Here is a 14,413-nt window from a genome sequence, read left to right as displayed (position 1 = left end):
TGATGTGCAGCTTCAAAAAAGCTTTGTGATACACCAGCGATTGTTAAATAATTTAATATGCCCATCCCTCACAGGCAGATGCACACATACACACACACACGCACACACACACGCACACACACGCACACACACACACACACACACACACACACACGCACGCACACACACACACATATACACAATATGCGACGAGTCATTCTTCCACATAGAGACAAATTGCTGGGATTCAAAATCAGGTTCACCAAAATGTGTCACAGCTCAGGTTTAGCACTCAATAGCACGATTCAGAGACGCCAGTAAAAGTTCACTTTTATTAAGCCTCAGCAGGCAGAAGCAGACAAGAGCAAACAGCAGGTGTGGTCGAGGTGTGGGCAGTGGCCAGTAACAGGCGTGGCAGATAAACCAGGCAAAAGGAGCAGGCAAAGGCAAAAACAAGCAAAACAGGCAAGAAAAACTGGAAAGCTCCAGTGTGGAAAGCAATAGACAATCTGCCAGGGAAAGAGTGGAAAAGAGCCAGTGTAAATACTAAGAGCTGCTTAGGGAATAGGAAACAGGTGAGTAAGTGCGCGGGGTGGCTGAAGGGCGGGAAGGCGGTTGCATGGCAGGGTCTGAAATGACGAGAGAGTTAGTAATATGGAAAAGGCAGAGAATGAGTGCATGGATGAACTGCGACAAAGATGTATTGCTTCACAGCAAAATGCAGGCAGTTTTGACACAGAGACCTACTTGTTAAAAATAAAAGCTCAAACAAAAAGCAGATTGTTGGTGTGATGCACAATTACTAGTTCAAGTACCACTGGGACAGCAAGCACTAAAAATGCAAGAAACAAAATAAGGTGGGCTAATGTTGCAAAAGCGACGATTGTTAAAGCGAAAACATAAGCCCCACAAACAAGAACATTCCTGAGAGATACACAAACTTTATTGTGAAATGAAAAATGTTAACAATGGTGCATAAGCAGGTGAGTTATGTTTGATCTTGCCTGGTTGCCTGGATTGTTTTCTCTCCTCTAAGACACACAAAGTATTATTGGTGCACTTTGTCTTCCTGAGGTTTCAGGTTTTGTATTAGACTCATATATTTATATGTAAAAAAGTTTTTAAACAGAACTTTGCCTCACAAACAACAGAAACTCAACAAGCAGAAAGAGAGAACACAAGCATGAAACAAGGCCAAGGTGATTCCACAAAATCCTGCCCTTCCATCTTCATGCTTCTCTGCTGCGAAAACCCCTGATAAAATGAATGCAGTGACATGAATAATAAAATATAGTAGGAGTCTTTTTCCCTCATCATTAACTGTTGTTATCATATTTCTAAGGTCACATTCATGACACATCATTTACTGATGCATCTTCACACAGTTGGTCTTGCATTGATTTACATACATAATAAGTGTCACAGCATTTTATAATAGCTTTTATTACTTATTGAATTGCAGTAAAAGTAGTTGTAGTCTAATTTTTGTAGTTTTACCCTGAGAATAAAACATTTTATCAGGCAGTTAAGACATGGTGAATTCATATCCATGTCTACTCATGCTCATTTAACAGATAGACTAAGATTTGAATAATACCCAGAATAATTGAAGCCATGTAATATAATGTAATTTATTACTAATTAATAATTAGGTGCTTAATGTCTCGTTCCTCTCATTTATTATGGTGGAGTTCCACTTCCTCCTCTTTTTCCCCCTTCTTCTCCCTGCTCAGATGTTAAGTCGAGTTCCAACTTAATAACTGGAGCTTGTCCACCAGGACACCTGAAGGTCTTTACTGTTTATTGCTCCACTGCTTCGGTTCTTAATTCTTCATCCTCCCTTTATTCTTGCTTGTCCACTGCGCCCTGTCCCTGCAGTCATTCATTGGAGGTTATGTGTTATAAATTATGTTATATATCTTTCTTTTTTTTTTTTTTTTTTTTTTTTTTTTACAATGTGTCCCCAAAACTGAGTTGATGCTCTTTGTGATAAGCAATGAAAAGGTCAGTTACAGAGCTGTGATAACATTCCTAAGAGAGGAGAGAGAGAGAGAGAGAGAGAGGGAGGAAGTTTTATAGTGTATGGAGTCTGCTGCCAACTCTGTTCTATATAAGGTGAGGGGTATGCATCATCTGTGTCCCTTTTTGAACGAAAAACCTCATTGACTTTGCATGTATTTGGGTCAGAATATTTCCTGTCAGAATTTCCTTGTACCAGTGTCAATACGACAAATCCATCTATATTCATAGCTCTTTATGACGTGAGAGTCTCTCTCTGATCCAGTAATGACTTGGTGACAGCACAGCATGTGATGTAAATATTTCTGTCTTGATTCATTCAACCTCATATTATTAGTTTTTCATTCAGGCATTTTAAACCCCCAGGAAACTGTTGAATGAACAAAAACTGCAGTAAATTCAGATGAGCTGTTGTTGGTTAGTAAGTGCTGCCCTCTATTGGCTGCTGTGACCAGGTGCAAATAACAACCTCACTACTTCAAACAAAACATAAATAGATTATTTCAGTAAAAATAAAAAATAAAATTAAAAAAAGGAAGAAAGAAAGAAAGAAGAGGGTGATCTGTAATCACAAAATATGATGCCAACTTCAGGAAGAAATGTGCATTATCGTAAAACTTTAAACCTACAACATTAACAATTTGATCACTTATGAATACGATTTAAAATGTGTCTGTATATATCCTTAACTTTTAACCCTTTCTTATTGAAGTATTTGCTTCATAGGTGAGGAAATAAGGACATACAACACATGTATTTACTAAATGCAATCTACTGCATGTTGGGTTCTGGAAAAAAGGCTAAAAACCAGTAGGTGGTGCTAACAGACGGTGAAGACTGAAAGAAAAGAAGGGTGTTGCAGGCTACACTTCCACTGCTTATCTGACTGATCACAATTGTTTTTTCTTTTTTGTTTTTTTTACACAAACTTTAGTGCTCACTCTGTCCTGTCTTTGCACCAACTACATTTTCATACCTTTCATACCTTTCATACCTTTCGACAATCTTGTTTTCTGTTCAATGTTTCGGTGAACCTTTGACCTTTAGATGCATTCTTTTCATTGTAACTTCATGATGCAGTGCAGTCAATACTGTGCAGCGTAGGGCAACATACAGCTCCATATCTAGGGCCCTAGCACCAAAGGGCAGTGTTTATTATTATTATATCTTGTGCTTGTTTTGATCTTACAGCCAAACAAAACATAATATACATTTGACATACAGTTAATTCTGGTACATGTAGTGATATAAGATGTGAACAAATAGCCCTAACATTACATTTATAACAAACATATTCATTTGCTTTTTGAGGTATTTGAGGAATACATTTTGTCCTGTGCATGATTTAAAAAAATATCTGCACCATATCATTAAATATATTATCTTCATCGATGAGTATCACATCTTTCCAGATAGCGATGACATTTTTATGCAGATAATAAGATCGGTACAGCCAGTGCAGATCCAGGCCTTGCTGGCCTCATTGTGGTCGCCTTCTCAAACGCATGCCCCTCTCTCTCCTTCACACACACACACACACACACACACACACACACACACACACACACACACCTTACGTCACACTTTTTCTCCTTCACGTGTGGAATGCTATAAACATGTGTGTGTGAATGCGTGTGTGGGGTCATATAAAACAATAGTTTGGTTCAATTTGCCCTGACGTCAGTAATCCAAGACCCCCCCGCGATTCCATTTATAAAGAAGGATTGGTGATGGGTTTCACTTTCTCTACACGATAGGTCAAAATAGATGGTTATTACGGAGGGCTGGGTCGCCATCTCTCCACCCACACGAACACCATTTTTTGTTGTTTCCAAAGGTGCTCAGTTGTCAAGATAGTTCACGCCCTACTCAACCATAATAGTAACTATTGTGTCCGACGTGGGTGGTGTATATATATATAGGCCTAGTAAAAAAAAAAAAAAAAAGTGACCTAAATATAGGTTAGTTGGGTGAACGGCACATTTTCTCTTTCCATGTAAAAACCAGTGAGAATATTAATTTTTGACTCCACCAGACCTACCGCGCATGCTCACAACAGCAGCCACCGTGAACGAAAAAATATCATTTTTGTCGGTGGAGCAGGCTGCTAAGACCTAAAAAGAAATCCTCTTTAAGCTAGTTCAAATACACATATGTGCATACAGCAATATTTGTGAGGCACTCTAATAGACTCCTAGCTAAAAATGCGACTTCCTAACGGGCGTTCGGCGAAAGATGAGGTGGTCGGTAAAGCATCTCGCCTTGGTGTTGTACTCTTTGATTGATGTGTGCTGTGGATTACAACCATCCAGTTCGTCGCAACAGCAGCGGCAGCTGTAGTAGTGTATTTATCATCGCCGCGGCCGAGGGGAGTGAAGTGAACCGGAGGAAGGAGAGAGAAAGGATATAGGGATCCCGACCAAGCATGGCTACCCAAACGACAGCATCATGTACTGGATCCACTCTGTTGCAGCCAATCAGCGAAATTATCAATCTCCCTCTCGACCAGGTATGTTTTTGGATGGAAAAAATATGGATTCGTGAGTTGAAAATGTCCTTTAAGCAACATATTTATCGCAGTTAGCTAGCATTTGTGAGCATAACGTTAGCAGAGGCTGATGATGCGCATCGCTTTTCTTCCCAAACGTTAGCTTAGCCTGTATACATTGCGGACTTACTCAAAACGGCTACACAAAATCACTGTCGGCGTTTCACTATCACCGTGAGCCTGTACCCTGTCAAGCTGCACCACAGCTAATGCCTTTAGTCTCTTCCTTTCGATGCCCAGAGCCTAATCCAGTGGTTACCAAACGTGGGGTCCGAGGACCCTCAGAGATCCTTTGATCTGATTTCCATAGGATCACTAGTTTAATCTGGATTATTGAATTAAATTTCACTCAACATTCACTTGAAGTTAGCCATAAAGCAGAGTGTGAGGTGATTAATCTGCTTCTATTGTAACTGTATTCTCATTATCAACAAAATGTTGGTATGTGTTAGGAAAAAAATGGGCTGTAAATGGATTCTTAGAGTCTTAGGAACCTGTATTTTGATCCAGTTAGAATGAAATTAGATTTCGGATTTGTCATCATCCTAATATGGTTTTTCAGTGGTCCTTAAATTCACAGCCACCTCAGAACATCTAGTTTGGAGAAAGCCATGCAAGCCATATGTTACTATGACGCAAATTTTATATTTTAAAAGTAGGCTACATAACTGTAGGTGTCACAGCTCATGGAGTTTTACATTTATGAACCTAAACCAGGACAAAAGAAAGTCATAAAACATGTGTTTTGTGTTGTCCTTTCAGACACACATGACATTCCTTGACATCAGTGTTTCGTCCTCACTGAGAGAGGGCACCACACCTTCTCTGTCAGTTGGGAAGCTACTGTAGGTGTGGTTCATCTGCAGGATTATATTGGGGTTATATTATGCAGTTTATATTATACACTTTGCTGAAGGAATTCATTACAACTTGTAAATGTTTGCTTTGTAAACGATTACACCGTCAGATTCTCATGCACCACACCCACCAACACACACACATATATGCAAAGTACATTTCCATAGCAATGACTGAGGCTTATACGCTGGAGATGGCTTGTGGTTATGTGTGGAAGCTTCCGGTCCTGTCAGCATGGATCAGTGACTCAGGGTTTGTTTGACAGGCTTCTCTGGAGCCCAGGTACACCCAATCAACACTTCAGTTTCTCCTCTTTTACGCTATTGGCTCAACTGTTGATACTATGATTTCTTGAAGTGCAGCTGCGGTTTATGTGAGGAAAGAATTATCCCTTGTCAACCACAGTGGTTTCCTTCGAAGTACATTGTGATTTCAATGTTTTTACACGGTGGAGGCTGAAATTTCCCTCTGAGTTATAGTTCAAACAGCTAGCCTGTGTTAGGCACATAGTTACAGATATTGTCTTTGTTGGAAGAACATCAGGTGGTGTTCTGTTCTGTGAAAGCACATTGTGATCTCGAATTAAACTTGATTTCCAGGCTTTCCAGTTTATGTGTGGTCAAAACCACTGTCTTGTCCCTCGCCAAATGACAACATCAGTCTGAACAACCCTCTCTAGTAAAGAGCACAATCAGAGTTTTTTTCTATGCTGGTGTAGCCTTAATGTGCATTTTTCCCACATCATCGGCAGGAGAATCAATTGTTGTTATGTTTACTCTTTTCTTATCAGCATGGGGTCACATACAGATCAGCCTATTTCCTCCTACTGCCAAATACTTTTACATGCAAGGCAGAAGCTCCACACTTACTTTATTTTTCTGATTGGACCTAAGCAAAGCCTTTTTGTAGATACCTGAAATTACAAATTTGTGTATGGGAGGATATTTGTATCCTCGGCTCAGATGTTGTAAAGATTTCATGTTTGAAATAATATCAAAATACAGTAAACAACTCTCTACACCCACTTTTAAAAAAGATTTAGTTATCTTGTATACCCACTTGTCTTACAGGTGTGCATTATACTATTTACAATTTTAATGTTCAAAATCGTGGATTTGAAATTTTTCCAATGAACAGCTGTGTGCAAATATGAACTTGACTTCTTTATCAGCAGATCACGTCCACTGCTACCAAACCATGTGATGTACTTCCTTCTCTTGTTGTGGTTCAGGCCCAACAAGAGCTCCATCCTACCTGCATGTGCAGACTGGAATGTATCATTATGTCTCTGCTCTCCACCCTCAAGCGCTCCAACCTCCGACAGGAATGTTCCATGGCAAGAACTGAGCTTTTAAAAGGATCTGGTCTGAATCCTAGAAACAAATAATTCTCTGAACTTGGAAAGGAGTTCAAGTGTGTTCATACCATGCCTATAATAAGTGGAACAATGAGTTGCCTTCTGTTTGGATTTGTAATTGTAATAATAATAATAAAAAATGATGATAAATAGGTATTAGAAAAATCCTGATAATTATAATAATGTAATTTAGAATTGTTTTGTCCAAAACTGTATTAAAAGTTTCCTCTAATGAGGACATACAGTCCAAGCTTATATGAGATCAAACATGTGTTTTGATAAGGCTGCTGACTTTACTGTATCAAGATTGCTACAATTTAGTTGTTAGCTACGTTGCTAAATCTGATCATTTGCTTGACCACAGTGTCACAACTATCAATCATAAAAATATATATATATATTTTTTTTTTACAGTTTCCACAGCTAATTCTATGTCTTGACAGTTTCCAAACCCTTTGCCTTAGTGCCACTGCGGTGTAGACAGAGGATGTGCTTAACAGGAAATGAGAAGTCACCCGCTCTGTCATGTAATTGTCTACTGAAATATTGGTATTGACTCTTGGAGTCTTATGCCTCAGGCTATGCTTAGTTGATTCTCTCTATTTGAATAAATACTGGCTGAGAACGCAAGAATGGCATTGCACAAACAGGACACATAATCATGGGCTATCATGGCCCCCACTACTTTGTTGGACAGGTGTCACCCTTGTGACAATGTGGCTTGTTAGCTTCCTGCCAACTGGGAGTCCTACTGTGCCAGGGCTGCTGTCAACACCACAGAAATCAATACAGCCACTCGGATACAGTATGACCTGTGTGTACCACGGAAAATGACACTTATTTTTATGAAGCTATGATAATGTAGCACCTCACTGTATGTTGTTAGGATTGTAAGTAGCCCATGGGAGAGACAGTCCTCTGCACTAGCCTGTGTCAGAGCTATAATGGGAGCTGTGAAATCTCAACTGACACTATGCTTCTGCCTCTCTCTTTACTTTTCTTTCTCACTCTATCACACATGGCCTGTCCCCTCTTTGTAACAGGCTCTTACTACTTTAAAGAAAGCCTCCTACTATATTTTTGTGTGCCCACACACACACACACATACACACACACACACACACACACACACACACACACACACACACACACACACACACTATGTTCACCCACTCTGGTTGAGGGGGTCTGAAATGAAAACAATGTTTTATAGGCTCAAAATTCCACATCCTGACCCCCAGCTGCGTCTGCCCTGAAGTTGGTTGTATTTAGCCATGCTTGTCACAAACCTTGTGGAGCTAAGGTCATATACAGTATGAAGTGCTGCTCCTAGTCTTGTAGATGTTGACCTGACAGTATTCATCAGGAAAATCCTTGACATTTTATAGCATATTATATGCCCCCCCCCCCCCTTATAGTTTAAACAGCCACTTGTTCAGCTATTGCTTTATACCTTCTAATGCCTGCTGGAGTCCAGGCCTGATTTCAAGCTACCTTTTCTGTCAGCAACTATTTTCTTTATCTAAAAAAAGTTTAGTTGTCTTTTATTTCACCACATAACACACAGACTTACTTTTTGTTTTTTCTTTTTTTTAAATGTAAATGTTATACTGCTCTATCTCAGTCCCTTAAACCTTAGCATAACATTTGATATTAGGCAGCATTAACACTATTATTCATGGCAGATTATGGGCAATGTGCAACCAGTATGTTTTCCATGCTGACTTCATTTGTGGTGTGCCACAAGGTTTGATTTCGGGGTCCACTTTTGTGTTTTCCTTCATATCATCACAAAGCACAATATGCTGTTTCAAAAGGAAAATATCAACAGATATATGACTCAATGCCACAGACTTTGGTACTTTATTTAACTGCCAAAGCTGTGGTTTAAATACTAGCTTGAAAAACTTTAAAACAAGCCCTGGTTTGTCCACCTGAAACATCTAATTTAAGGCATCTCCTCTTTTTGCTGACCTTGGAGGAATTTTTTCCTCTGAGAAAGGACTTTTGTAACTGGCTTGTATTATCAGCTGTGAAGTCATTCTACAGCTGCAGCTGTTTCAATATGCAGCAGCTGGGCTCCTCCACTGGCTCCTTCACATACACAATGAACCTTCACAAAATACTGTTTGTTTGTTCATCTCCTCATTGTCTTGCATCCTAATATATTTCTGAGGGTTTGTGCCCTTACGGTACCAACAGGTCCCTGTGTTTTTGTATCATCATCATGTTATTTGTGTGCAGTCACATGTGTCCTTCAATATTTAGTTTGCATTTTGTAGCTCTTGTTCTTTGTATTAAATGTTCGAGGGAAAGGTGACTTCACTTGGTAAAGTTTTCTGATGCTTGCATTCTCTAGGTTTTCACCTGCATCTGCAGGACGTCTCTTAGGAGCGCTTAGAGTGCCTCTACTTACAGAGAAATGATAGCCAGAAGACGACATTGCTCTCTCTTGTGTCCCATACTTAAATCACACAACAAAAGAAAATGTCAGTTTTCCAGCTTTGCTTTTTTTTAATTTTTTTTTTTTATCTCAGAATAGCAGAACCGTAATGCTTCTAATGCCTCTATTGAGGAATATGCAGCCAACATGTTGGCTCTGTAGCTCATCAATCATTCCAGTGAGCCAGCAATGTTGAATATAATGATGCAGCCTCATAGGTACCAGCTCACAGTGCAGAGGTGGTGCTGCTGTGTGTCCTGCGGTCACAAAAGGCTCGCTGCCCAGCTGTACAATCAGTCTTCTGTTTATGTGACATATTGGATTGCAGTTTGTCAGTCGACAGCCACATCTTTTATCATGATAACAAGCCTTCTTTTGTTGTTGCTGCTGCATTTTCCACCAGGCTATTGTCCTGTAGGCCTGTGAGCCCACACAGTACTGAGGGTTTGACTCCTAGCTCTCCTTTTATCCACTGACAATTCCCTGCTATCAGTGATACAACTCTAATACTGTCATATAATGAATGGGTGGGTCACGTCACTCAAAGTTATTCATAAAATCTCTGGATCCTTGTAAAGCGATCACACTTTTAATCTCATTAGCCCTAATGTTAAAATTTCCATCTTTGAGTGGATTTTTGAAGGGTCGTAAGGTTTTTGGATAGCTGTGCCCGAAGAATCTCATGTTGGCTTCCCTCAAAGGTCTCTCGCCGCTTACTGAGTCCCCGAAGCCCTGAGCTCGGGACCACTTGTCTTACGTTTAAGCCCTCGGGTCTCGTCAGAGTTTCCCTACCTCCCCTTTGTCTTTAATTGGCTGCCCTCTGGGGAGTCTTATCCCTCCAATTGATTTCTTTCCCCTTGGCTCTCTCTAATGGAGTGCTGCTGACTGCTGCCGTTATTGTGGTGCACAATCAACAACACAAGCATGTGTGATTCCTCCTGGGGAATATGGAAAGACTTGGCTATGTTGTTAACATTACTGGATGGTTGACAACGCAGTAATGGTTACAAATAAGCAGTTCTTGATAAAGGTGGCTCAGACTTTATGATCTTGTGTTTAATGAAGGTTGTCTGTTGCGAAGTAGAAGGATTGAACCTTTGACAGTATGACTATGCCAGAGGGTCATGCAATTCCCATGTTTACCCAGTATAAATAACACTGTACAATATTTAATTTGGGATGAAGACAAATAATCTGTATTGATCTGATAATGGGTCATTATGTAATATTGAAGTAGATTTCTTTGTGTTTAGTGTGTGCCCTTAAACTCTCTGGACTTTTTATTCATTTATCTTTTTTTGCAGAGTTTAACACAATTTTATTTTATTAATGCCATATTGCCTCACTGAGCCTGTTTGATCATATTTACCGTGCTTTTGTCCTGTATTGTTAGGGTTAAAGCATTATTGTGACTTCCATGGGTGAGGGTTTATTGCCTGCAGTCATGGTGTTGCACAGCCATTATACTAAAAGCATCAATCACATGCGAAACAAGGCCCGTGTTATGTTATCAGAGATATAGGGAAAAATGTAGTTGATGTATCTTGTTTAGTGCCCTGTAATTGAGCAAAACACACAGGCTTGCTGTTTCACTAGATTTAGATAGGCTGGGAAATCTGTGCATCTGTCATCCCTCCTCACTCTGAAGTACTCACTGTGGCCACAAAAGTGGATGTCCACATGGCTCAGCCTACTAACTCATGAGTTCCATTGGTAATGGTGGGGTGTTTTCAGGGTGATTTGGGTTTCTGTGCCACAAAAAAAAAAAGCCTTGCACTGTTGGACTTGGAGTCCCAGGTTGTTTGCATGGTACAGTGTAGAAAAAGAGGGAATCATCTTAACTGCTGCAAATGACTGTACAGGCCAAGCAACTAGACATATTTGATGTTGCAAATTTGTAGATGAATAACAAGCAAGAGCAGCTTTGAAGACTTGCCTCTGGTTAGGGTCTCCACAGTTCACTTTGATATCTGATAGTCCGTTTCCAAGGCATTTCACAAATTTTGTTAGCTCTTCTATTCAATTTCAGGCCAGGCCAGCTAGCATCTATGTGACCATATTGCTGAGGTCAATGTGGTCTCTACAAAACTGTTAGATTATTTGCGACAGCTGCTCCTTTCTGGTTTATTCACTGTGCTTGGCCACGAGTCCAACAGGATGAAGGAGATGCATCCAGTATAAATGAAAGGACATGAATATTTATCAGTGTGACTTTGCACTGTCACTTGTAACTCCATTGAAATAAGTGAGTGAGGGCATTCAGCTAAATCGCCTTCATAGGAACAGATAAGACTCATTCACCAACCCTCCGTTTCATTATTTTTCAGTGGCTCTCTGCTCCACTAAATGGTCAGTCTGAGTATTGATCATCACTGACTACAAGTTGCGCTATCATCTGAAAAGTTCAGCCACTAAATGCGGAATTGATTAACAGTGTTTACTCCGCAGGGCCATCTGCTATTGATTTCCTTGACCCTGATCACCTGTGCCACAAGTGACCATATAATCCACGCGTAAAGGAGTATACCACTCAGTTTGATGATTACTTCTCTACCCAGATGTAAATTACAGACATCAATGGGACATGGCTTCAGATGAGAGATCTTCCAGTGAGAATTGGGCCTTAGTTGATGTCGTCAGTAGTGACATACAGTATCTGAGCAATAACATAGTAGAACAACCACAGAACATTCACTCAGCCAGCAAATGTCAGTTACTTAACATGCTTATGTAACAATTGCCAAGCATTTTCAGTCTTTTGTGACTTTTGTAAAAAAAAAAAAAACAAAAAAAAACAACTGCCTTTTGCCCCCTGTTCAGTTCTGATACTTGAACATTATTGTGAAGGTTTAAGGTTTTAAGTGGACTTTTATTGTGAATTGCACAGTCTTTATTAAGCCCCAACGCTCCACTCTCGATGTCAACACTTACAACTGGTCATTTGACTACTTGACTGCAGATTCCTGCCAGAGTGCTAAGTCACTTGTGAAGATCTGTTGTATAAAGGTTGTCTCGCCACTCTCAGCACACCACTGAGGACTCTTGGACTTTTGCATATATGCTGCTGTATCATAGCAACTGAGTGCTTTCTTTTTTCATCCAGTTAGTGGTTGCCAAAGCTAGGAATATTGTCTGGAGTCAGTGCCACTTCCCCTTCACTCACAACCTATTGTTAAAGAGTTGTAGGTTTAATTACACGGGCCTTACATTAACTGACGATATAAGTCAAATTTGGGAGCTGCTCTTACGGCTCATGTCTCTTAAGTCCATTTAACTCTTGAACAGTTGACTAACCTGATCTGGCATGTTTGTGTTCTTGAGGATTGGGGCTTCTGAAACACTAAGGTGCTCTGTGCTGCATGTTTTTTTTGTTTTTTTTTTCTTCTTTACTGCTTGTCTAAGTATCTTTCTTCTGTGTTTAGTGTCCTCTAAAAGTTACACACAGGCAGTTGTTTGTGTACTGGAATGTACTGTAATGGTTCTCAGGGAGGCTCAGTCTTCATTAATGATGGCTTATATATTTGTTGGGTGTTCTTGCCTCTGGGTTCAGACCTCAGAGCGACAGGACTGGTAGTCCAGCAGAGAGAGGACAAAATGTTCCGGGATGACCAATTTCCATTTTTAAGTAATGAGTTACAGTCTAGTAACTTTTTCAGAAACATGCAGACTGACGAGTGAAGCATGAATCAAAGACGAGAGATAGAGAGATACTGTATGCTGATTACAGCAAGTTGCACTGCATCATTATTCAAGCCGTTTCAAAGCCTATTTTTCTCCAAGCAAGACTGATCATGCACGGCAACATTTATACACACCATGTTGAGGATCTGCAGCTGTGGCCTCGTGTTCAAACATGAAGGTGGTGATTAAAGTTTGGTTGGAGGCTGTCTGAGATATTACAGGCATAGTCTCATGAGTAACAGGATTTGTGCTTCAGCAGCACTGTGTGAATGCAATGACGTGTGAAGTGACGAGCAGGCGGTAGCTTGGTGTTTTTGCCCCTTGATGAAGAATTTGACTCTGACTCACTTTTCTCTCAGCTGCATCGGCCCCACATGCCACATCCTGCATGAAATCAAAAATCTACACAACTTTTTTTTTTTTCTTTTTTTTTTTAAATGGAAAAATGGTTACTGACAAATTATCTTGCATTTCTGGCTCTGGTCAGTTTTGGTTTATTGGTTGGGGTTTTTTTTTGTTTTGCAAAATGTTAGCGCGTAGTGCTTTGCATAAGGGCCTTGACTCTCGCTTCTCAACTATAAAAACATGATTTAATATCATTCTCTATCAGCATTTACAGCCATCAGCGGGGTGCAGTACGTTCAGGCTCATTCTCTGCGGCCTGTCAAAAGCCTTTTTGGAAATGTAGCTGTAAAATCTGCTTGAATGTGCTAAATATTATGGATAAATAACAGCCACCTTGCTTCTCTGACTGTACAATATCCCTCTTTTACACTTGCATAGACTGCCGGAGTTCACTGTCATTCATTTTTACTGATGTCTGAAAACCAAGAAAATAACAGTAGCATCCACTGGCAAGTCTGTTTGCTCCAAAAATTGTCCACATTTCCTGTTGAGGGCTCTTTTTTAAAAGTCTCTTTCCCTGTGTCTATTTGTGCAAGTGAGTCATTTTATAAATCAAATGGCTGCACCACTGGCATTTGTTTGCTAAGAGTTATGTGCATATCAAAAGTAGATGTCAAACAATGCCACTTGTGTATATGTTAATGCGTTTACTTTATTCAGCACTGTGCTCGCGACATGCATCCACAGGCAGCAGGAATATATCTAAGGCGCGACAACAGTTTCATCAATTTATTGGTTTAGACCCTACAAAACATTCTGTGGAGCGTACTACATTTTTCATTCAGACATACTGCTGATCATTTCATATCTCTGTTTGTCTTGTATCTCTGTAATGGTGCCAACAAATATAAATACATATTTGATTATATACACTTAATGGTTGGCAGTTGTTTGCATGTATCTAAGGGGGTAAGCGGGGTCAAACAAAGCTCATTGAGAAATGTAAAGGGACAGCAGAAGAAGAAGAAGAAGACGCCCACATCGGACTTTTTCTATAAAGAATGTTGGTTAATTACTCTTACTCTGTCACTTACTCTCCTTCATTCTCCCCTTCCTCCTGTTCCTCGTTTGCTCTGTGTTTGTTTTTGCACTGACATGGTAACATACAGTATGCACATAAGCC

At 40.0% G+C, this 14,413-nt stretch overlaps 1 protein-coding gene across 1 annotated transcript in view; it reads left to right on the top strand.

Moving 5' to 3' along the window:
- The first annotated feature begins 4,196 nt into the window (after positions 1-4,196).
- The window catches only part of mboat2a (membrane bound O-acyltransferase domain containing 2a), a 40,738-nt gene continuing 30,521 nt past the window's right edge, over positions 4,197-14,413 (top strand). The window contains exon 1 of the mRNA XM_056393194.1: positions 4,197-4,507. Coding sequence (XP_056249169.1) covers positions 4,424-4,507 — 84 coding nt within the window. The 5' untranslated portion in view covers positions 4,197-4,423. The remainder of the gene's footprint in view (positions 4,508-14,413) is intronic.

This window comes from Seriola aureovittata, chromosome 13 (genome assembly GCF_021018895.1).
Source record: "Seriola aureovittata isolate HTS-2021-v1 ecotype China chromosome 13, ASM2101889v1, whole genome shotgun sequence".
NCBI classification, from domain to species: domain Eukaryota; kingdom Metazoa; phylum Chordata; class Actinopteri; order Carangiformes; family Carangidae; genus Seriola; species Seriola aureovittata.
This window is presented reverse-complemented; position numbering and strand designations above follow the sequence as displayed.